General features: G+C 47.4%; 2 protein-coding genes across 2 annotated transcripts in view; both read left to right on the top strand.

The window, feature by feature from the left end:
• LOC119461392 (beta-1,4-N-acetylgalactosaminyltransferase bre-4-like) overlaps window positions 1-23,759 on the top strand; it is a 144,599-nt gene that overhangs the window by 29,181 nt on the left and 91,659 nt on the right. The gene's annotated exons all lie outside the window — the stretch shown is intronic.
• Window positions 2,748-4,747, top strand: LOC119461394 (uncharacterized). The gene has a single exon (XM_037722692.2). It carries the CDS (start codon window positions 3,195-3,197, stop codon window positions 4,137-4,139), a length of 945 nt encoding a protein of 314 aa, XP_037578620.1. The 5' UTR covers window positions 2,748-3,194; the 3' UTR covers window positions 4,140-4,747.

The following is a 23,759-nucleotide window of genomic DNA, read 5'->3' as shown; positions in this document are numbered from 1 at the left end:
ATTTGGCATTATTGTTAACGACAGTTATGCGCTGAAACGAGGTCAACCTAAGGAAAGCTGGGAAGGTACAGTGATCTTCGGTGCAAGGTGCTTATTCTTTTTGCGGCGTTTTCAAGCCCCTAAATTGGGACGACCCGCCCTAAAGGGGATAAAGCTGTACTCCGGTATCATCGATGCTCTTGCAGATACAGTGGATGGGCGCGTCGCCAATTCGTCTGGAGAGCGAATCTCTGTAGCAGCAGTTTACGATTATAGGACGAGCACTCAAGACCACCATGCAGCTACATGCATTCGTGTAAGCACATAAAAAAAAAAAAGCCGTTTCTGCGATATACGGTATGCTTTAGAATAGACCTAGAAACTTTAGAGGTTGTGGTTTCTCAAGTCAGGAGAAAACTCAAAGTGAGGGTGTATGACTTACTGCTCATCCTTTTTCGTCTTCCTTTATGTACATTGCCACTTAATTTGTCAGTTTTTCGTAACAAACTTCAATAACTCAACCTTTGGCAGTAAATGCACTAAACATGTTTCTGGGATTTTGGTTATACAAACATCTGTAAATGTAATATAACGATTATTCTTCACGAAAGAGAGAGAGAGAGAGAGAGATGTGGCCATATGCATTTATAAAGAACAGCTAATGAGTATGACGTAACTTAAAGGAAAGCACTCAAAAAAAAAGGGGAGGGGGGGCTCTTCGGCTTTTCTAAAAAAAAAAAAAGGTACGTGAACAGTACGGGTTCGAGTATTATAAAGCGTCAATGAGAAGCAGAGTCGCAGCAGTGCGGCGCTAGACTTCCTTGTTGTAGCTTCTCGAGCGGGGCAGCAGCTTTCGACCTTGAAGGGTTAGCCGCGACATCCTTTGTGAGGCTTTCTGAAAGGGCAGCGCGTGCGTTACCTGCATTTCGATGTGCCGAGGCCGTAATTGCCCCGGCCGCGCTTCGGCGCGCACTGTGACGGGCGATTGCGTCACCCGTGCGCCAGAAGGCGCTCAGGCGTGATGGACTTTCATTCTCTTTCCGTTCTCCGTAACGCCGTCTAGCTCCGAAAAGTTGTAAATATCCTCCGCAGCTTTTGCTATATATGACCGGCCTGCTCGTGCTGTGAAATCCTGCTTCACCAAACAAATAACTTAGCTTTAAAGATCTGGGAGGGAAACCGGTTGTTCTAGCGTACAATTCTTGCCCATTTCTCTTTCGTTTAAACTCGCAAGGGTTGGCGGTAAGTCTATCTTTGAATTGTTAGGCGCGCATCCGGCCTGCGATTTATGCATCTTACAGCTGTATCGCGGATCTCCGATGCAGCATCCGGGAAGCTTTGGCTCGTTTGCATAATCGGTGTTTTTTGCGAACGCAAATGAAAAGTGTGCGTAGACGCTATCGTCGCACGCGTAGCACGTGGTGGGCTCACGTGCGAGACGTTTGCGGCGGAGGAAAGCGATGCACCCGTTGAAGCTGGTGGTTTCCGTAAGAATTACGTGGCGGCAATTGTGTCCTCCGAAATCAGACTCTTCGTCCCGTCATATATAGTATAGCGCCGCCCAAATCGCGGAGGCTATGCGGCGAGACTTTAATGATCGGCAGTGATCTTGCCCAATGCGTGATCGTTATGAGCGTCGATGGAGATCATGCTTATACGTATGCCGACGTGATTCTATACAGCACTGTCATGTTGCGTCACATAGTTCTTAAAACCCGGTATTTGCCCACCTCACGGGTAATAAAGTAATCCGAAGCTTTTCACCCGCATCCGTTCTGACCGTTGAAGGTGCTTAACGTACACGTTCACGTACGTATATATTCGTTCGATAATGCAACGTCGCTTAAGGGGAGATGCGGGTCGAAAAATCGCGTTTTTCGCGAACATTTTCGCTTTTGAGATTTTGCTTCTAAAATTATTTTTGGTCATTAAACTCTTACTTTCCTAAATATCAAGGCTGAATTCGAACGAGAAATCGGTGAAAAATCGATCTGCATCAGCCAAGGTAGCTCTCTAAGTCACGAATTTGCGCGTATAACGGCTGTTTTAGAACACCCGCCTCTCGGAAACTCGACGTCGTCCGCCATTGCAGTTTGTTCAGTGAGATAGATCAAGCCTTATTCTAGCATACAGGACTTCCTCCAGTTTCGTATTTTGGTTAAAAAAAGCCGTATCGAAGTCAGCTTTCAGCCAACTTTCAGCCGATCCGGCCGTCCCGACTGGTCCCGTGGTAGTCAGCCCCGCTCACGGAGCGCTTGCGAAGGTCAGCGCTTGCCGCGCGTTTCTACATTTCTCCTAGTCCGCAATGGATCACTCGAAGAAGCGTGATTTTCGAGCTCGGAAATATGGAAGCAAGAACAAGTATCAAGGGCGTCGACGTAGGCCGAAACGCAAAGCGACTGTGGAAGAACGCGACTCGCCTGCCGCTAGGCCTAATCAGGGCTGCGGGGATACGGTGGCTCGCGGGAACTCCGATGATATCGACGACGCCGCGATCAAGTTTATCAGCGCATCCGAAAAAAAGATAGGACATTTCGAAAACGAGAGAACAAGAAGTGGTGATGGTTCCGTGAACGGAGTAATCTGCGACATCGGTGCACTTACAGCAATGGTAAGCGGTGCCGTTTGTCCAACGTGCCACACTACTCGACTCGTCGTCCGCGACTCCGCAAGCAAACGTAAGGGCCTCTCTGCATTCCTCGAGCTCTACTGCAATAACAGTGAATGCCCCGAGTCAGTGCTTTCCGCCGCGCATAGCTCACGGCGTGTTGTGCCAGAAGGACATCCGATCGGTACCAGTGCAGAACGGAGCTATCGAAGCGGCAGCTCGCGTGACAGCTTCGCCGTGAATGTGAAAGTTGTAGTGGCCGCGCGTGCGATAGGCATCGGACATGAACAGCTATCGCGTTTTTGCGCTATTCTTGGCTTGCCAACGCCCATGCATCACAAGAGTTTTATTGCAATTGACAAAAAAGTTCATGCCGCAGCTGTCAAAGCTGTGCAAGAAAATCTCGCGAAGGCAAGGATTATAACTAAAGAGAAGGCGGATGGAGCTGATGTTGCTGTCATGTATGATGGAACATGGCAGAAAAGAGGGCATAAAAGCCATAATGGAATAGGCACTGCTGTGTCTGTGGACACTGGTTTGTGCCTAGATTTTGAGGTGCTCTCAAACTACTGCCTTGCCTGTAGCCGACATAAAGACTTGGGTACTGATGAGGAAATATGGCAGGCATTTCACTGTCCCGTTTGTGAAAAAAACAGAGTGCTCCTCTCATGCTATGGAGACTGAGGCAGCTTTGCGTATATGGAGGAGGACGCCATCATACGAGACACCATTGCGCCTCACGAAGTTCCTCAGTGATGGGGATAGCAAAGCATACACTGCTGTTGCTGAAGCCAAGGTGTATGGTGAACTAGTTGTGGACAAGGAGGAATGCACAAATCACGTAGCCAAGCGTCTAGGCACTGCACTTAGGAAGCTTCCAACACGACTTCCACGTGGAGAAAAGTTGAAAGATGGCACAATTCAGAAGCTGCAGAACTATTATCGCATTGCTATAACCACCAACAGGGGTGATCTCCTGAAGATGTATCGTGCTATCTGGGCATCATACTTTCACTCATCATCCAGCAACACTGCAGGCAGCCACAGATACTGTCCAGAAGGGGCGACTTCCTGGTGCAAACACAGGCGAGCTGAAGCTCTTGGGGAGCCTACACCAGACCACACCCCAATCCTCACGAAGGCTCAGGGGTTGGCTGTGCTTCCTATATATACGCGCCTCACGGATGAAAAACTGCTGGTTCGCTGTCTACAAGGAAAGACCCAAAATGCTGCAGAATCTTTGAACAGCAAAATCTGGCTTCTCTGTCCGAAGACTAAGTTTGCATCTCGGACAGCAGTGGAAACTGCAGCCGCAATGGCTGTGTTATGGTTCAAGGGACATTCAAGCTTCGAACACGTCCTTCAAGAGCTTGGTGTACTGCCACCTGATGAACTGATCACCTTGGGCCAATCCCGTGACCACAGAAGAATTCCTGCATGTGAGACAGCTGAGGCAAGGGCTCAGCGTCGCCACGCGGCAAAGAGAGTGCGCCTTGATGACTCCATTCTCCAGCGCCGAGAAGGACGAACCCTTGGTGCTGGGCGTTTTTAAAGGCACTGACTGTGGAAAGGGTGGATTGTTCTATGCTGTCACAAAGTTTCATGCAAATCCCACAGTATATTGAAGAATAAACATGTTTACAACTTTCAAATGCATTTTTCTCAATTTGCATCTTGAGGCAATTTTGACATGTGGTGCACAAACTTTCATGCACTTAAAATTGTCCTATCTTAATGAAATTTTGCACAGAGCGTCTTCAAACACTCTAAAGTACTGATATCTATATAAAGTTGCAATATACATTACAGATATGTTGTTTCATAACTTGAAATGCCGATGGGGGAGATGTAAAATATAGATTTGGTACTCTCGATTTTTTGAAAAAAAGGTAGCATGTTATGCCCACATTTGAGGTTCTTTTCAGTAATATACTTCTCATGTGCAGCAAAATGAGCTATATTGGGATTCGGTATGAAAAATTTTAATAAGCTAAAAAGTGTGCACAAAAAACCCTATATTCTGTTAGCAAAGTTGTTGGAACTCTGGAACTATTGTAGCTACAAGAAAACCAATTACAGTTTTGAAATCGGCATCACAAACTCTACTAATATCTAAAATTTCAATGTTCTAGGTCAAGAAATAAAGAAAAACCTTTTTCGAGTAGCATCTCCTTAATTCCGTTAGCCGTGCCGTATTCCCGTACGGGTCCGAAGTGCAAGTATTTGTGTGTGCGGTAAGTCTTCGCTGTTAGCTAAAACGTCAGCAGGTAAGCAGACACCTGCTGCGTATAGTACGGCGGCTTGCCGTATTATACGTGCGGCTGATACATCAGTGAAGTCCTAGCGGTCTCTCTGACCTTTTCTGAGCGATGTACTACCAGCATAAATATGTTACATATACAGGGTGTTTCAGCGAACACTTTCAAAATTTATTTAAGGTTGCCTGTGGCAGATAGCCCAATTCTAGTTAATGAGCTGGTCTACTCGAAGAGGCGGACATTACTTGCAGAAAAATTGAAATGCATAATCGACTAATTAACAAAAATTCACTAATTCAGTTTCTAACTAATTACCTGATGGCCCATATTGCAATTTACAAATTGTAGCAGTGGAGTTCGCAAGGCGGATCCACTTAGAATTAATTCGCAGGATGACACCAGTTTCGAGATATTAATTCCCAAGCTTTGCGGAGAAATGCATTGGCGTTCCAGTTAATTTTGTGCTTCAATGCAAAAAGCGACGTTTTCTTAAGAACCTAACTGGAACGCCAATGCATTTCTCCGCAAAGTTCGGGAATTAATATCTCGGTGACTCGTGTCATCGCGAGAATTCGTTCCAAGTGGATCCGCCTTGCGAACTCCATGGCTACAATTTGTAAATTGCAATATGTTACATCAGGTAATTAGTTACAAACTTAATCAGTGAATTTCTGTTATTATTCGATTATGCATTTCAATTTCTTGTGCAAGTAATGTCCGCCTCTTCGAGTAGACCAGCTCATGAACTAGAATTGTGCTATCTTACACAGGCAACCTTTAAGAAATTTTTAAAGTGTTCGCTGAAACACCCTGTATGTATAGTTAACAGTTAGTGGACACTCAGTGGTACGCTTTTTGGCCATCGTTATAGCGCTAGTTGTCCGTCACTCATTGCAAGACAAACCGCGACAGTTGTGGTCACGACAATCAGTGTAATTTTGCGCGGTATATCGGTTCCAGCGAGGTCTTTCTTTACGTCCGCAAAGCCAGCAGAAATGCCACGCACAGTCCGCGACACTTTGCAGAACAATTTTATTCCCCACGAAGCGGTGCCATAGAGAGCCAGCAAAACCCATAAGCCGACCGTGTCTTCGGTGCCAGCCGTTTTTGTTTCAAATTGATCGGAACGACCCTCGCGTGTTCTATATTTTGCGCGTGTATGTAATGTAAGGAGGTTGTGTGCGCTCCGGAACTCTGGAACGAAGAACGAAACTGGCGGGGATATTGCATTTTCCTAGTGCGGACGTGTTGACCTTCGTTTTCTTTATGCTTGATTCGTCCCCCCCCCCCCCCCTTTTTTTTTTGTGTCAAAATGGAAATGGTCCGAAATGCAATTCGCCCGAACACGCCATCTTGGATCTATACAACCGTCTAGCTTTGGGCTGTGCATTATCTCGACTCCGTTATATTTACCGGCCCAAGAGAGTGAGGAGGACTGGTGATTCTTGTTTCGCTCGTCTTCGGCTCACGACACAGGCGCAAGCGTCGGCGCAATTTTCTTCCTTCTGGAAAATTCAATACCGAGGTGCATTTCCCACACTAGAGGTCGGAGAACGACGGGGATTTTGAACGAAGAATTGATGTCGAATGGTGCGCTCTATAGGCTTTCCTTGGAGGTACGTTTTGTCTTGTGTGTGTGTGTGTGTGTGTGTGTGTGTGTGTGTGTGTGTGTGTGTGTGTGTGTGTGTGTGTGTGTGTGTGTGTGTGTGTGTGTGTGTGTGTGTGTCTTACGGCGCAGCCGTCATATTTGGCTATGGTGCGACCAGAGCTCGATATATGTGTTTGCATGTCTGCTAGCCAATACACACAAACACATTCGTACATGTTTGCATCTGTGTTTGTACGCACATACCCTGGCGTTTGCGTATGTGTCGCCATTTGCAGGTGTTTTATTTGTACGTGTGTTTGTTCTTTGCGCGATACTCGCGTGCTTGTTAGTCTGAAGTGCCGCGATGTTAGTAACGGCTGTAATAGTTCATTTCCCGTCGATACTTGGGGACGAGAATAAAGCGAAACCAAAAAGCCAAAAAGTTTGATCGAACTTTTGATCTCATCTGTCAACGAAGAGGTATATATGGATTCAGGAATGTGTGCCAGCATCTCAAGGTGATGTACGATGTGCGTTATAGGCTTTCAATGAAGCAAAAGAAAATGCAGCGAGGCAGAGAAAAGCTTGCACTAAACTCAAGAACATCACTCGCGGTCGTCTATGTTATCTACAAGCGCGTTTACACGTAACAAAAAGCGCAACGCACCGGGTAAAATTTACGCGCGGAACGAGAAACGAAACAAACGTCTGGGAATAATTGCAGGATTAGACGTTTCTGTGTTCCCGGGACGTGGGGCTCTCGTTCTCTCGATTTGTTTTATTCTCACATGTATGCTTTGCAGAACTAATGCCAGTTCGAGACAAGCAAAACAATATCCGTACTTGCAGCCACTCCTTCGATAAATGCGACGTCTTCTTCTCGCCCTCCTATTCATTCTCCCCTGCGACAAGAGCGCGCGGGGAACAGAGCAAAAACCCCTTCGATCGCATCGTATTCGGTCGGCTCCGTTTCTCAACGCGCTCGCGCGCGCGTTTTTCCCTTTCGAATTCAATACCACGGGACATTTGTTGCGCCTCGACTATCGCGGAACGGCGGGTTCATTGCGCAATTGGCGCTGACTCACACGTTTTCCACGGCCGCCATCGCTACCGGTATTTTTTTTTTTTTTTGCTGTCGTTTCATTTTCGCTTTATTCGGACGCGATGGCGCGGATCGCGCTTTACACCGAGATGAAGGGCAAGAGCGGGAAAGATGAGAGCCCTCGATCTGGCGGATCGAGCGCAGCGCGTCGCCTTGAAAATGCGCGGGTTGCGAGATGGCGGAAACGTGATGCCGATCGCGGCGCCCGTCTTCAGTTTGGGCGGCGAGTTGAGTTCTTTTTTTTTTTTTTTTCTCATTTCGGGGGTTGCTTCATTGTATATGTTCGTTTTTGTTTTCTATTCTTTTTCTTTCTTTATTTCTTTTTCGTTTTTTTTTTCGGCTGTGGAGACGGAACAGTATACTGCACTGGCGTGGACTCGCGGGAGATCATATACTCGCCGCTATTCAACAGTTCGCGCTAACTTGCGGGAGCGGTAAAATGATACTCACGTGCTATTGTGCCGGCAGTGGTTAACACGATTGCAACTTTTGAGCACACTGTGGCTCTTCCCTTCCTCTTTTTTTCTTCTCTTTTCCTTTCTTTTTTTTTTTTTTGTCTCTCTTTACGTCGTGCAACTGAGATGCACACAGAGTAGTTTGCATACACATACGTGAACTTGATTGTACACTGGTGACAATTATTTTTTTTTTTGTGAGACATACAGAAGTATTGCATTGTTATTAACGTATCTTTTCCGTTTCTCACTTCTTGCTTAGTTTTACTAAAACACAGTTTACTCCTCATAGGAGTAACTTTTACTCCCTTCATGACTGCAGCTTTCACGGAATACGGGAGACTCAAATGCTGGGTTGTAGCAGATCGTACAAGTACTATGATAAGCGCGCTATGTAGAACATATGAGATGTGGCAAGACAAGCCGGGGACCAGACACCCGGCAGTACGCGACTCATCCAAATGTTTAATCTACTGGTATCTATAGCCATGCGCTGACTTTGGGTGGCATGACTCGCGCGGAGAGCAGCTGTATCTTTTTTTCGAAATTAAGAACTAACTGGCTCTCGCGTACTAGAACTGTGTGTCCATACTTACGTGGCTGGTGAAGCTGCACGTAACTGTTAAATGAAATAATGAAAAAAAAAAGTATCATTTTGTTCACGCTATCGACGACAAAGTTTTCATCTTGGCCCTACTGGGACGAATTCTGTTTAACTCAGTAAAAATTAACTGTCTCGATCAACATAAACAGAAACAAAGAAATCGTCTTTGCAAAAAAAAAAAAAAAAAAAAATTGGTTGAGGCATTTTTCTGTAACTAATAAAGAGAAACTTTCTTTTTTTCACATTCATTTTTTGCTTTGTTCTGATGGTTATTTCGGGCAAGCTTTGCCTCCTCCGGCAACTTTCGCAAGTGGCGTTTCGTGCAATTCGAAGCGGAACTTAATTGTCGTTTAGCCTGCGTGACTGTTCATACGTTGATCTCGTTATCTTGACAACACTGTGCCGTCCTTTGCTGGCCGGTAACCAGTGCTGTAACTCCTGTTGTTTCGTTTCATCGTTTTAATGGCATTGATTATTGCGGTGCCTTTGTGCCTACGTCACGGCTGCAGTATGCACGTAGCTGCTTCGGAGCGCCATCCTATAGTCTCGCTTTCATGCTGTTACCGATACAGTAGGCCAAGCACCTGTCACGTATGAACTTCCTAACGCTCGTTAGCTTGCAGTGACGCAGGGTCTTTAAAAAAAAAAAACCAGTAAAATGTAATAACTAGCCGCCTCTTTTGTAACTATTCAGGTAAGTTATACTCTACACTTACGCCATGGTATAGCGCAGTGGCGCACCGACGGGGGGGGGGGGGGGATTCGGGGGTTGGAGCCCCCCCCCCTGACGCCGACTTAACCCCCCCTTTTGTTTAACCTCTTTTCTTTCCTTACGCATTTGAGTACTGCAACTAAGATGTAAGACACGCAATCGTCTGCACTCTCACAAAAAGCGCATTTTTTTGACAATTTCCTGTGCAGAAATCGAAATTAGTGCTGTTTAGATGGTATTGGCAAACTGTCAACCCCCCCCCCCCCCCCCCCCCCCCTGGCAGAGATCCTGGGTGCGCCTCTGGTATAGCGTATCAGACCCATAATCGATGTATATAGTCAGCAACCCCATATGACCGGTCCAACCTTATGTATTGTCTGCTATTCCAACTCGCCGCTGATTTCATGTTACGTTAAAGCAGCTCTGTACCGCTCTCCTGAAAACACGCATGTCGGCAAATTGCTTCAACAAGTACGGTACACATCGTTCCCTATTTGTGCGAAGCACTTAGCTCTCGCATTGTATCACGATTTTGTGATCTCGATGCGCTGGTTGTTGCTTCGACGACGTATTGCGGTAACATTTGTTTCGTGCACTCGCGCGTGGTTCGAGAATCGTGTTCTAAAAAAAAAAAAAAAAAAAAAAAAAAAAAATTGCAGTGCACTAAGCGCATTTTGTGTATTCTGCCAGATTCAGTGAAAACGACATATATATGCAACGAGTTTATTCGCCTCATTATCATAACCATTTCAGGACAGGACATCAAAATACCATAGGGAATGTTAACTTTTCGACGAAATTTACAAAATACACAGAATAAATAAATCGAACGATAAAAAATATACTTGGCAGAAACTTTTTGTGTTAACGGTTGCACAACACCAGGCAGGTCGACACTGGAAGCGAGCCGCTTATGTCTTCGTGTGGAACTTGTGCGGACAATTCTCGTCTTGTGCGAAACAAAAGGTGTACGTTTTCATACCACTGCAGCGTTGAATCTTGCATCGGTCTTTCTCCTTTGACGGTGCCAGGAAAAAAAAAAAAAAAAAGTCCCGTGCCAAATTCTTTCCTCGTCCTCTGCTCCTGCTCTAATCCATCAAGAGACGCTTGCTGCAGGTGATTTAGTGTTGGCCGAATACTCTCGGCAAGGCAAAAATGTGCTTCTGGTGTGTTGCCGGTATAGGCAATGGTCGTCCGCAAAGAGTTTACCACCCTTGCCATTACTAACTGCGCAATGTTGATAAGCTAGCAAACGTATACGTGACGGTGAGTCCGTAACCTTATGCGATTCGAACCCACCCTAAATGGTCCGTGCTCGTGCTAGGTACTGCATATTTACGCACCGGTAATGCGGCCTTGTGGAACTTGTTTCGGTATTTAAATAGGCGTACTTGTTTTCCACCATCCCGTATGCACATGCGTCACACTTCTGCCTGCTCTTGTTTTTCGTCAACATAAGGCAGCGCGAGCAGCCAATGCGCAGCTGGTCCGGAAGGGAAGTGCACGTGTTTTTGTCGCTCTTCTGGGAAGCTTTATACGGTATGCTTTGTTTGTTTTTATTTTTTTTAATAGGTTATACAGATTTTTGAAAATCTCTGGCAGATAGCACATTTCTAGTCCTAAGCTTGATTACTCTAAGAGACGGGCGTTACTTGCACGTGAAATCGAAATGCATTATCGACAAATTGACAATTTCACTAACTTAGTGTTTATCTAATTGATATTGCACATTGCAGTTTACTAATTGTGGCCGGTGAGTTCGCAAAGCGTATTCACTTGGAGCGAATTCTTGGGACAGCAGCAGTTTCGAGATATCGATTCCCGGTATATGCGGTGAAGTACGTTGGCGATCCAGTTATTTTCGTCCGTCAGTGCATAAAACGGTGTTGCGATAAAGCGTAGGTGGGGCCACAGTGTTTTCGGCGAAAGTTTAACGTCGTATATATTTCGGAACTGAATGAATATGTCTTACTTATTGCGTCTGCATGCACGTGCCTGCTTCTGGAAAGCTTCGAGATTTCGTTAGGGGAGTTAGCGTTTTCTCAAACTTATAGCGCTTTCTGGTACACTGAAAAAACGTTGAATTAGCTTTTATGTTAACATTTAATTATGTTAGCATAACCCCGCGCAGTTCGCGCTTTACAGGCTTTGGTTCACGCTTTTCTTTCACGTTCGCGAATAATGGGAATTATCTTTTCTTCTACAGATATTCAGTTTGGTTTACTTGCTTCCAAGCGTTCTGTTTTGCGTCTGGCTTCGGTTGAATGCTGATTTCTTCGATTGAGGACTAACTGATGAGGCCAGTCGGCCACGTTCAGGACAGCTATAAGCTAGAGTTAAGCTTCCAGAGCCTCAGATTGCATGCTGCGGAGTAGACGCGCCTGGTCTTGCATTTGAGACAGAGAGAGAGAGAGAGAGAGAGCTATTTACGTCGCTCTGTCATGTTTGAAATTTTTAAACGCGCAATATTCAATTACCTCTGGTCATCTCGAGACGAGCTTTTGCGATCGAAACTCACATTTCGTCTGATGTATTGATATATCACCGGCTTTGCGGCACTTATTTGTAATAACGCATCTTCGTTTTTATTTTTTTCTTCATCTCGCGACTTATCTCCTACTCTTAGTTAATCTCTAATGTTTGACAAGCAGCAACGCTAAGTAGACGAATAACGAAGATCATCACAACACAAGGGCTGCTGGATTGTCATAGTTTATCATTACCCAGGCCTTTGCCCGTCACTGCATACATTCGTATTTCAATGCAGCGTAATTTACCGAAGGCGACGAAAGAACGGGGGCCTATAAGACGTAGACGCGCCTGAACAGGAACCCGCTCACGTACAAGGCGAGTTCTCCTGATCCTCCCTTCTTCCGAGGTTGCTTCACGTAAGTTGGTTCTCCCGCAGTGCGGGCAGCGACTGCAGGCTTTATTAAACAGAAAAGAAAGAAAAAGAAACCCCTATGACAGTGTCTCTTCGGTGCGTGTATTTACTTTCGTTAAGTCTCGCCGTCGCTTTTCACGTTACGTGCCGTACCTTCAAGATTGCGAAAGCGTCGCCCGGGAATGAGGGCCTGGCGTGCTCGATTCGTTCGCTGCTGCATCGGTGCGTTGCGCTTTGTGGCGTGTCCGCTGTCCGAGAACATAACGCTGTCATAACGGGACCGGTAGTACGGCGCAAGGAGCGCGGATGGTCTTCGTCTGAGCAGCAAAAATCGAGGGGGGGGGGGGGGGGGAGGCTAGCATGCGTACGCCGAGGCGCGTGCCTCGCTACGTCGACTTCGTCTTTTGCTTCTTTCTGTTCAACTTTTCGAAAGCCGTTCGTGCGCTGTATAGCGAGTGGCAGGAGGCGAGCAGCCAGCGAAGCACCCGGTCTTTCTGCCCGTTTTCCTTGATCTCTAACACCGCGACCTGAAAGGACGGTAAGGATTGAAGAAAAAGAAAGAAAAAAGAAAGTTTGCAGACATGACGAGGGAATCCAGGCCGCCTCGGGGGAGGTAAAAAGGCTGCTTCCGCCCAAAGGACGCGCGGCGGACGAAGCTACTAGATGGCGCTCGCTGACTTGTGGCCTCCGCGGCGTGTTTCCGTTGGTGCAGCGCCGTCGAGTCTGTATACATACTAACGAGTTGTTATAGTCCACGAATTGACATTTAAATGAAGTACAAGGAAGGGGACTCTCCGCAGCTTCTCACCACATGTATGATTACTTCTGATTCTCAGTGAATGCTCTACCATTGGCACCCGCCCATTATTGGTTCTTCTCGTTGATTGTTTTTACACGATGCCTGAAATTCTTCACCGCCATATTGAGCGGCAAAAAGAAAGAAAAAAAAAGTGACCGTGTTTCGCCTCAACGTCCTCCTAAGGATCAATCGCTTCCTGTCTTCCGGTCTTCTCGGCCCACCTATCCTTCCATCACCAAAAGCACCTGCTGCGTCGGAACGGGGATTTGACTCGGAACACGGCTTCAGTCACGGAGGCGCTATCTCTCCTGACATGGTGCAGCCTTCTTCACTGCTTTAGCAGAAACGGGACGGTGGTTTGGCCTCTTCGGGCGAGCACGCTCGTGACCCCTGTGTACGAGTACAACACTTGCGCTGGCGTCCAGCCCAGTAGTGTTCTTTCTTTCTTTCTTTCTTTCTTTCTTTCTTTCTTTCTTTCTTTCTTTCTTTCTTTCCTTTTCCTTTTCCAAGTTTTGTGTATGAGAGGCAGGAAGATTGAGGTCGCTGGCTTCCTGTGCACTTTTCCTCTCGCCGAACTAGGGGTTTGACAACCAAGAAGAATAGTTAACTTTATCCTTGTGATGCCCTACGTATCACTTTTTTCCATGCTGCGTTTGATACTTCAAACTTCTGATTTAAGCTATAGGGAAACTTGACGAATAGCCTGTTGTAGCGTTTTCGATAGCGCTGGAGCAAATTCAAGTTGTGTAAATAGTGATTACTAAATTATTACTATCTAAATAAGTATGTGCTCGGGTAACAGTTCATTCTGTAAAGCGTGTTGTCGGACGAGTTGGTTCATAAGGCTAAGGCAAAGATGCTGCGCCAAAGAGCTACAGATCATTGTTTTTCTTTCTCTGCATGAATGTACTCTCCATAGGTAGAAATAAAGGTGAACAAGTTGCACTTTTCCTTGATGTGTAATTCTGTTTAAGTTTGGCATTTCACAGGGTTATTCGAGCTTCACGCACGATGCAGTACTCATGATTCGTAACTAAAAGCTCATTTGTGGGCTGGTCAAGTGCAATTGACTACACATAGGCAGAAGCGTCTGGGAAGAGAGAAAATAATACAAGAATGTTTGCGAGTGTACTAGGTTAGTACTAATCTAGAAACAGCAATGATATACCAAATATAGCTTTAGCACATGGGGAAGTTACTGCTACGTTTTGCTTCAGCAGTTAATGACGTCTGCCGCCAAATATCGTGCAATACTATGCAAACCTTATTCGACTTCATTCTCTGCGCAGCGGCTAAAGCTTACACCAGGATGGCGGAGGTGCTAGCACGTGTTATGAAGTTTACGATGAGTCGTAACTTGTTCTTTGTGTTTATCGCTGTGGTCGCTAGCCAGGAAGGTGTTTTTTTCTACACGTCGTGGCCACCCTTCATCCTCGGTTCACGGATTTAATGTCGACCCATGTCCCTGGGCCCGCTGACCTCAATGCGGCAGTTGCTCTTTCCTCGAGCTTCTATATGTCTTCGCTCACGTTCTCTCTCATTGCCGACAGGCGTCGCCGCGTTGAGTGTCCTTGTAGCGAGCGAGCACTGGCTCCAAAAGGCAAATAAATGTGAAATCGACGAGGGGGGCGTCAAATAGCGGTGTCGCATGCCATAGAAGGGCGCAGAGCGAAGAGTGCATACGTTGAGTCTGAGGGGACCAGTTCCCGTGGCCGTCATAGCCCGTCTGAGCAGCGCTTCCTGTCTGCGTCGTTTGTTGACGTTGGATCACCGCAGTTGACGACGTGCCAGCCCGATGTGCTTTTTTATACAACCACCAATCGAGTCTGCACCGGTCCCGTCGCGCGCGCGCGCGCCTGTGTGTGTGTGTGTGTGTGTGTGTGTGTGTGTGTGTGTGTGTGTGTGTGTGTGTGTGTGTGTGTGTGTGTGTGTGTGTGTGTGTGTGTGTGTGTGTGTGTGTGTGTGTGTGTGTGGCGGAGTGAAACCCGGTCATTGTTGCCTCGCTTGGAAATCAGTCTTTTTGGCGCGGGGCCTAAGACAACGTGCGCTCAGACGAGACACGTACGGTTCCCATTGAAGGCTCCAGCCTTGGACGTTTGCCGTTGGCGCGCTCTGAGCAGTGTTTGAATCCAAGCATGGAGCTGTCGTCGTGTGATATGGCAGCCAGTCTACATGCCTGTGCGTGAAACACGCATACACCGACGCCTATTTGTGTGTGCCTGCTTGTGTACATACGAAGCTACCGCGCTCATAAACACTCCTGAATCCGGCATGTCTTGTAGGTGTCCTGTGGAATTTGCCCTGCTTGGAAGCTATGGAGCACGAGGGAGGTGATCACTTAATTGTCCTCGCCCCACCTTTCAGAGCTTCCAACTTCATACCATAAGTTCCGCGGGTGCCGCACAACGTAAACTAGTACTCAACGCTCATTCTAACGTAATAAGTTTCGTTAACAAAGGCTGCACGGCACATGCGTGCGCGCATGTAGACGCAAGCTGCAAATGACCGGAACGGCGAGAGTCGCACACGCCGGTTTTCCCATCTCTCTTGGCGGTTGTCGCTGTTCCGCGCGTGGATGTGTGGCCATTGTTTTGTCACGGCAGACAATGGCACGTGCGTTTCTGCTACAGGCCGCTTTTAGCGCTGTCGCGCTTCTACGCGATCGTGGCATTTCTGGTACCCAAGAGCCCATTTAGGCTGCTTGCTGCATGCGTGCCGCATTGTTGACTCGGCAGCCGCCGTCGCGTTCGCGTGACGCCGAAAGGCCAGAGTGCACCGCGACTGCGTATAGCAATGCGTATAGGCGCTTTTGCGCGCGTCAAAGCGTGGGAGAAAGAACACAACGTGTGCTCTCTTGTTGGGAAAACAACTCGGTAGGAGGTCGCTAAGTGGAGAATAGATGAAAACAACACCTAAGGCGATGCTTTTTTTGCATTGTCTGCTGCAGCTTGCACTTTGTATCGATCCTATAGCCTGGCGCGTGCCAGCGTAGTACGGTGGTGGTGTCTGGACCCCTTGACTGATTCCCCGTCGCTCTCAAGGTTGCCGCGCGGAGATCCTAACCGCAGATTGCTCCCGGCGCTTGGTACAGCACGCTCCCGTTCGCGAAGTGATGTGTCTGTGTACTGACATTGACCCGTGTGACGCGCGCGGCTATGGCCTTCTTCAACCGCCTCCGGGGCTTGCAAGGGACGTTGTGTTAAGGAAGCGTGCGGCGGAGCGGAATGAAGGTATTTGTCAAGAATTTTTCAGCCGACGCGTAAGCGAAGCACTACCCGGGCTCAAGTCGCAGCTTCGAAGTGTCTCGCACGAAATATGGCAATGTTGGATTATTTGAAGCAATTATTTCAACTATCTATCGGGAACGATTTTTTTTTCGTTTTTCGACGTGGCCCTGCCTCCGCGATCAATGAGAGCGGTGGATACACAGTGTGCTCCGTGTGACATGAATTCGTTTGTGCACATCGTAGCGACGGCATGCGTGCACGTGTCAACGGCGTTTACAACTTGCTTCACACCGTTTCAGCCCTAACGAAACTTAAGCGTGCCCTAGCGTACGCTTCCATGTTCGCATTCGGCTGTGTCGCAGGCACCTTCCTTTCGGGCACTCGATACCCGGCTCTCCCGTCTCTCTTGGATGGCGAAAACCTGGCTGCTTCGTCGCAACTTTCCTCGTCTTGCAACGGTTTACCCCCATAAAAAAACTCTTTGTTGCACACGTGCCGAAATCCCGCTCTCTTTGTGACGGTTGGATGCATTGAAAAGACGCCATCGCGCACGAACACATGTAAGCGTGCGCGGCCGACTGGGATCGTCTGCCGGCGGCGCCTCACAATGAGTAACGCCAGCGCAACCGTTGGTGGCGCTGTCGCCACGGTTCGCAGCGCCCCCTTTCGGTGCCGCACGCTTCCCATACTGTAACCACCAATAGTGGAAGGCGAACAGTTCACGTGATACCATAGCACACACTCTTGCTCGCATCTTCATCCCGTTTATAAAGTGGTGCTGTATGTGCTTTGAGGTGATAAACGCGGGCTCATTCAGTATAATGCTTTAGATGTTACGGCACATGCTGCAAAGTTAGCTCTTACAGGATGCCGGTAATCCAGTTTCGTTCGGCGTGAATCAAAATTAGTATCAAAATTAAACAAAGCAATTATTTGTCTGTGTATGGCATTTGCTGTGTGGTAAGTGTATTACTAGCGTCGGTGAAGATCGCCTGTGGTGCTGAATCCCCAAGGCGCAAGAGAACGCGGTGGTCAACCAGGGACGAGGTAAAAAACATATCGATCGATCATGTGTACGTCCGCCGTTCTAGATCTTATCGGGAGATGGCTTGAAGTTTGGCATGCAGTTCCTGAGGTGGGTGTTGAAATATTAAGCACCTGTAGAACAGTGACTACGTATAACCTGACTCTTAATCGACAGTACGTTCTTTTGCTCCCCCACTTTGATGTGACTTCAACGTAACGGGTAGCATTTTCGGTATAAACAATATTTCGACTAAAACGGAGGTGCGCATGAAACGGGTCGTAACCACCAGCGCCGTGGCAGCAACCAGGGATGCGAAGCCAATGGCCTAAATGATTTCGTTGTGTAACGAAAGCATTTAGTTTAAGCTGCTTCCCTCATGCGCGTGTTTGGCTATCGATGATTGAAAGACGAACTTAACGGCCTTTCACAGCCATCGCTGTGTTGCCTGCCAGCGCCAGCTCATCCTAATGTTGAGGGATACTTCGTGACGGTGTGCCGCAATTGTATAGCCTTTAGAAATGTTATAACAAATGTATGTAAGGACAACCTACTTAGGCGACTGCAAGTAACATTACAAAGAAAAAAAAGATTGTAATATTATATTCCAGTGCACCGCTTATTTTTCACGTTCACAATTTGTCCGAAAATTTGCTTAGAACGTTGAAGTTGACAACATGACTTTCAAATGAATTTAAGTATTATGAATATATATTAGGTATGCCATGCATTGGAGTTTTGCATAAATTTTCCGGTGGACGCGTACAGATGTAACACCTATTTGAGTTTGCATTTTATTTCAAGCAACTATATCGATTTATCGTCCCTGACTGCACACGACTGCCCGATGCAGCTATATAGTGCTTTAAGCCAATGACCGTTGCGCGCGCAGCGCGTCTCGGGAAGTCCTGGAAAGTCTGGCGACAAACCGAGGGGACTAAGTCTTGAGAATTTATGCGTCGTAATTGATGTAACCGTAAATCGCCAATTTGATTAAAGACAGGCAAATAATATCTGGTCAGAATTTTTCGTCGACATTGAACTCATTGTAACCTTCAGCGTCAACCGCTCGAAACGTCAAATGAATGAAACTGATTTAAACGAACATGCATTACCGATCTAAGCGTCAAAAGTGATTTAGTGCTGTTTTTAGTATATACGTTTAATGCGCATACATCTGCTCAAGCTTTCGGCGTGCGTACGCAAGGCCTGCCACACTGGCGGCGCTGTGTGCAAATTACGCGAGGAGTACTTCTGAACACCGTCAAAAGCCGGCAGAGATGCATTAGCGACGCGAGGCAATTTGCATGCGCTGCTTTCTCATGCATAAATGAACGGAGGGGTCTGTCGCGACAAAAGCCCCGCAGGCAAAATTAAGCGGCCGCGGTTCGCCTCGGTTTTGGCAAAAGAACGTTGAATATTTGAGAGGCAAAGTTTTCTCGCTTGAACTTTCTCTTTTGTCGAACGGGTTCGTTCCTCGTACTGAACCTGTGGCTGGTGACTGACTGGGGTGCGTGGGCCACTTGTGGCAGTGGTACATGAATGCTTAATGTCGTGGGCTGGTCAAAGAGTGACCGACGAGAGTCGAAACTGAAAGCGCCGCAAGATACGCGATACACATTTCATGCACCTGGCATTATTACAAGTGGCTTCTTGATCGTGCAGGATTCAAAATTAAAAAAAAAAAAATACTGCACCTTTCTGTGAATTCTGAACGCACTGCTAGACGTGCATGGCGCATGGTTGCAATATAATAACCGCTGTGCCAATAAACAGTATTTTGTGCCATCATTCTTCCGTGCATGCAGTGTATCTTTATAGGATTTATTCGAATTGTTAAAGGTCGTTCTGGAATTTCAGAAGCCTAATTCATTACACTTCAGCGGGTGCTCCCTGTAAGCGAGCTAGAACGTCGGGTCAGAGATACGAAACCTCGGCTGATGTATGATATTAATTGCGTGTATTCTTATGCCTATAGAGTATATTTGATGGGAAGGGAGCGTCAAACACCGTGTAGTGCTTCCACAGGAACTTAGCAAACGGGTCCGCAATACGAGCTTGTCTTTTTCTTTTTTTTTTTTTTTTACTCGCAGCTGCGTAGTTTCGCGTCACGAGATTTTTTTTTCTACTGGATATCGATATAGTTCATTCTGCTCAGCAAATAAATTCTGGCACGCTCTGCTGTGTGCGTCTTCCTGGCCGTGTCTTGATTTGGTCCATGGCGCCTTAATTCGTTCACAGGCGCTCGACGCGAGTCGCCAACGTTATCTCCTATATACGTTCTCGTCTCGATCGCGTTTCAGCATTGCGATGATTGATTCAAAGCGTCCGTTATTTATTTGCTCGCAGAACACGCATGTGCACGTGCTTCGCGCCAATCTTGTTAGAATTGCGCAGTCCTCGTACGTGTGACGGAAGCTGGCTGCGAATTACCGTGAAACGCGGTTGCTGCGCAGCATCACCGGGTTGTTCCAGTGGTGTCGGGTATATACAGGGTGTCCTAAAGTAACTGTGAAGTGAGACAATAAACAAAAATTGTTAATTGGGAATGATACCGCAGTTTCACGTGAGATATGATAGCGCAGCACCTGTATATAGTTCGTCTGACAACGACTGTACTTACTGTATACATATGCTCGTACTACGTGCTGTTCTACACAGCGCCGTTTCTTTCCTCGGCCATATTGGGCTGCCAATAAAAGCATCGATTGAACGCATTCCTTCCTGCATGGTCTGTGACCAAGGGTATCAACCTTTCTGGCTATAGTCGCTGTGTGTACCGCATGAGAAAATAAGGAGGCTGCCAGATGACCGTGAGCTAGGGCGAACTTATCCGACATACTCGGAAGAGCCGGAGCTCCTATATTTAACCAAACAAGCACTCGTTAACCGGGAATTAACGTTTATTAGTTAAACTCGCGAGCAGCGCGTCTCAGGATATAGCTAACAGGTCCGAGCTCTCTTTAAGAAGTTATGGGAGGTTGTAATTTAGTCTGCTGCAGCGCATCCAGAACTTCGACTCCTCTCGGCTGCCCCCTGGCGCACGGTTAAAGGTCCCGTCGCGTTCATTTCTCTCGCACACGTCATGCGGGCTCGTTCGCACTCCTGCAGACTTTCTTCGTATACGTCGCGTGTACTCGCACGGAAGCTCGGCCGCCGTTCCCCTAATTCATCTCGGGGGTGGCCGCTTTCACTAATTGGGCCGCGGTCTGCCCCGTAATGGGTCCTAATGGCGACGCGTCAGCGCCCGCTCTTTTCGTCTCCGGAAAGCGCCGCGGCGTGCATCGCCGCCGAGTCGGCAGTCGGCCGGTTGACGGCGGGTCGTCGTCGTCGTCGTCGGGTCTCTCCTATATAGCTCAAGGCACGCGGAGCAGTTCCGGAGGCGCGGATGGCGAAAACGGCGGCGAGAGAGAAAGCGACTGCGGATCTGCATCCGCAGAGCACTCCAGGGGGGTCGGTACTCTGCGCTGTGCTGTCCCGGGAAGAGGTGGGCGGTGTCGGCGAGGGAGGTCATCGACGCGTGAAGCTGCGCGTGCGTGTGCGCGCAGCGCGAGGCGGCATTCCGTGTCGCCTGTGAACCGCTGCGCGCTGCTTGCGTTTGTGCCGGATTCTCGTTCCTTTCGCACTCCATTTGTTACTCGGTATGTTTATGAATTCCACGGTTTAAATATTTTTTTTTGACGCGACAGCGTTAAAGGGGGGCCCGTGTCGCTGAAAATCCGGCGCCGGCGTGCGCGGCCCAAAAAAAAAAAAGCGTCATCCACTCCGCGTGGCGCATAGGCGTTAGTGAACAAAACTGAATTTTCGTAAAGTAAAATGTCTCCAAAAATCTTAAAATACGACTTAACCGCAACGTACAGACGTGATAGCGTCGGGTTTTAATTTGTATTACGCGAAAACATGATTTTCTTACGCGGAAACTGGAATAGAAACCCCTTTTCCAGCATTTCTAAAATTCGTATAGCGGCGCGCCGCGGGTTAATTCCTTGCAAAAACACCATCCAGATGGCGCTCGTCTCCTCGGAAGCCGGACGGAGAGGCGAAGTTGGAGAAAAAAGAAAGCTGCAGTTGCCGGGAAGCCTGATAAGCAGCCAGGGATCTTTGAATGCTATCGCGTTCCACTCTTAAAGGCGAAGCTTAAGGGCCCTCCTAATTTTCTTTTTTTTTCTTTATGCTTTTTTATTGAAGGCGCGTAGTTACATGTGTAAGTTGGGATCAAACTTTTCGTGTAAATTCTCAGCCTCTAAGTTTACCACCCACAACGGAGCCGTAGATGGAACGCCATCCAGCATGTGGATCCATGCGGTTTCGCCCAAACGCAAAGTCGGACGTTCAGTACCTTAAGGGTTTGCGCGGCATTTCACCTGAAACATATCTGTATTCGGCGCAGTGATTCTGTTTTCTGTGCAGTTCCTAGAGATATGAAGCTGCACTGTTTCGATGTCGTTTTCGTAGTATTAGGGGATTCCTTTCTCTCGGGAGAAGCGATTCCTTCCTCTCGAATCCATTCCTTTCTTATCCACCGTTCATGGCCGCCCGTTCCACTGAAGAAGGGGACCACTGAAGAAGCGCGAAAAGGAATACCGTTCGAATGTAATCGTTATACATACTGACCCTGTATTCTTTAAGGGACCTTTCACTAGGGACATGTTGGCAAGGGCCGAACCGGTATAGGAATAAGTTGACCAGACGGGCACTGATAATTGGAATGGAGAATCAGCCTTTTTCTAAAACGTCAGGCTTGCTTTTCTGTTGTAAGATATAGAGAGACAGAGTTGGATGAAAACGCGGTCAATATATTGTAAAGGTTCATGTTGCTCGATTCTATAAATTTCTCATCATACAAAGCTCACATCCGGCCAGTCCTGGTGTTAACATCTGTAGGCGGAGCACCCGCTCCGTCCATTGACAGAGCGCAAAAAGAAAAGGAACTGGAAGCGGAATCGCCGCATTATACGCACCCATGGATTCTCCTGGCGACACGGCTAGTACTGCCACTCTAGTTTGAAACGATAAATGATGCGCACAGGACGCACTACAGACACACATGGAAAGCTAATTAACATGTCTTTATTTTCCACTGTGTGCCTCAACGTTTAACACCCGTACTTACAATCGTTACAACGAAGACACAGTGCTCTTGGCGTCCACATATATGGGTGTTTTGCGCCCGGCGTCGTTATGGAACGGCGCCTCGTGGATATCTGCCGCATCAGAAAAACCCAGCATACCCAGTAGAGGTAGAACACCCGACTTCAAATCTGAAGGTCGTAAGTTCGAATCCTGCTCCATTCCACTACATTTTCAGGCATGGAGTGGTGCCTGACACCGGCAAAGAGAAAAAAAATACATATTGCCGAGAGCTAGTGGGGCTATACTAGTTCAGGTGCAACCAAACTAGGCAGGCCCACTAAGCTTCATCAAAGTCACTCCCTCACCAGAACAGGAATTGGCCTCCCTGGTGCAGTATTCGGCCACTACCTCCCTCATGACTCCGACAATTAACCCATGGCCCTCAGTTCCCAGTGGCTGCGGAGCACCTGACCAAGGCGGCGGTCAGACCTGCTACGCGGCAGAGGGTGCTAAGAATCTCTGGGTCAAGGCAGGCCGCCAATGGAAACTGAACCTGGCACGTTCAACACGCGCACCCTCTCGAGTGAGGCTAGCTTAGCAGGACTATTTGAAGAATTATCAGGCATTTCCTGGGATATTATTGGCCTTAGTGAGGTTAGAAGAACTGGTGAGGTTTACACAGTACTGACAAACGGCCACGTCCTCTGCTACAGAGGTCTTCCAGATAAGAAAGAATCCGGGGTAGGATTTCTAGTGCATAACAACGTAGCGGGCAACATTGATGAATTCTACAGCATTAATGAAAGGGTAGCAGTCGTCGTAATAAAGCTGAATAGGAGGTACAAAATGAAGGTAGTACAAGCCTATGCCCCAACCTCTAGTCACGATGATGAAGAAATAGAACAGTTTTATGAAGATGTTGAACTAGCAATGAGAAAGGTGCAAACTCAGTAACTTTAGTCATGGGCGACTTCAATGCAAAAGTGGGGAAAAAGCAGGTTGGTGAGCAAGCCTTTGGCAACTACGGCATCGATTCTAGGAATGCAAGAGGAGAGATGTTAGTAGAATTCGCGGAAAGGAATAGGCTCCGAATAATGAATACCTTCTTCAGGAAGCGCAGCAACAGGAAGTGGACCTGGAAAAGCCCTAATGGAGAAACAAGGAATAAAATAGATTTCATACTCTCTGCCGATCCAAGCATAGTGCAGGATGTAGAAGTGTTAGGTAAGGTGAAGTGCAGTGACCATAGGTTAGTGAGGTCTAGGATTTCTCTCATTTGAAGAGAGAGAGAGTGAAATTAGTGAAGAGGAACAGGCCAACCTAGAGGCAGTAAGGGTAAAAGCAGACCAATTCAGGCTGGTGCTCGCAAACAAATATGCAGCTTTAGAACAGGAAGATGAAGATAACATAGAGCTAATGAATGAAACCGTAACTAGGCTGATCTCA

The sequence above is a fragment of the Dermacentor silvarum genome, chromosome 8 (assembly GCF_013339745.2).
Source record: "Dermacentor silvarum isolate Dsil-2018 chromosome 8, BIME_Dsil_1.4, whole genome shotgun sequence".
NCBI classification, from domain to species: domain Eukaryota; kingdom Metazoa; phylum Arthropoda; class Arachnida; order Ixodida; family Ixodidae; genus Dermacentor; species Dermacentor silvarum.
The sequence above is the reverse complement of the archived record's forward strand: the minus strand, read 5'-3'. Positions and strand labels throughout refer to the sequence as shown.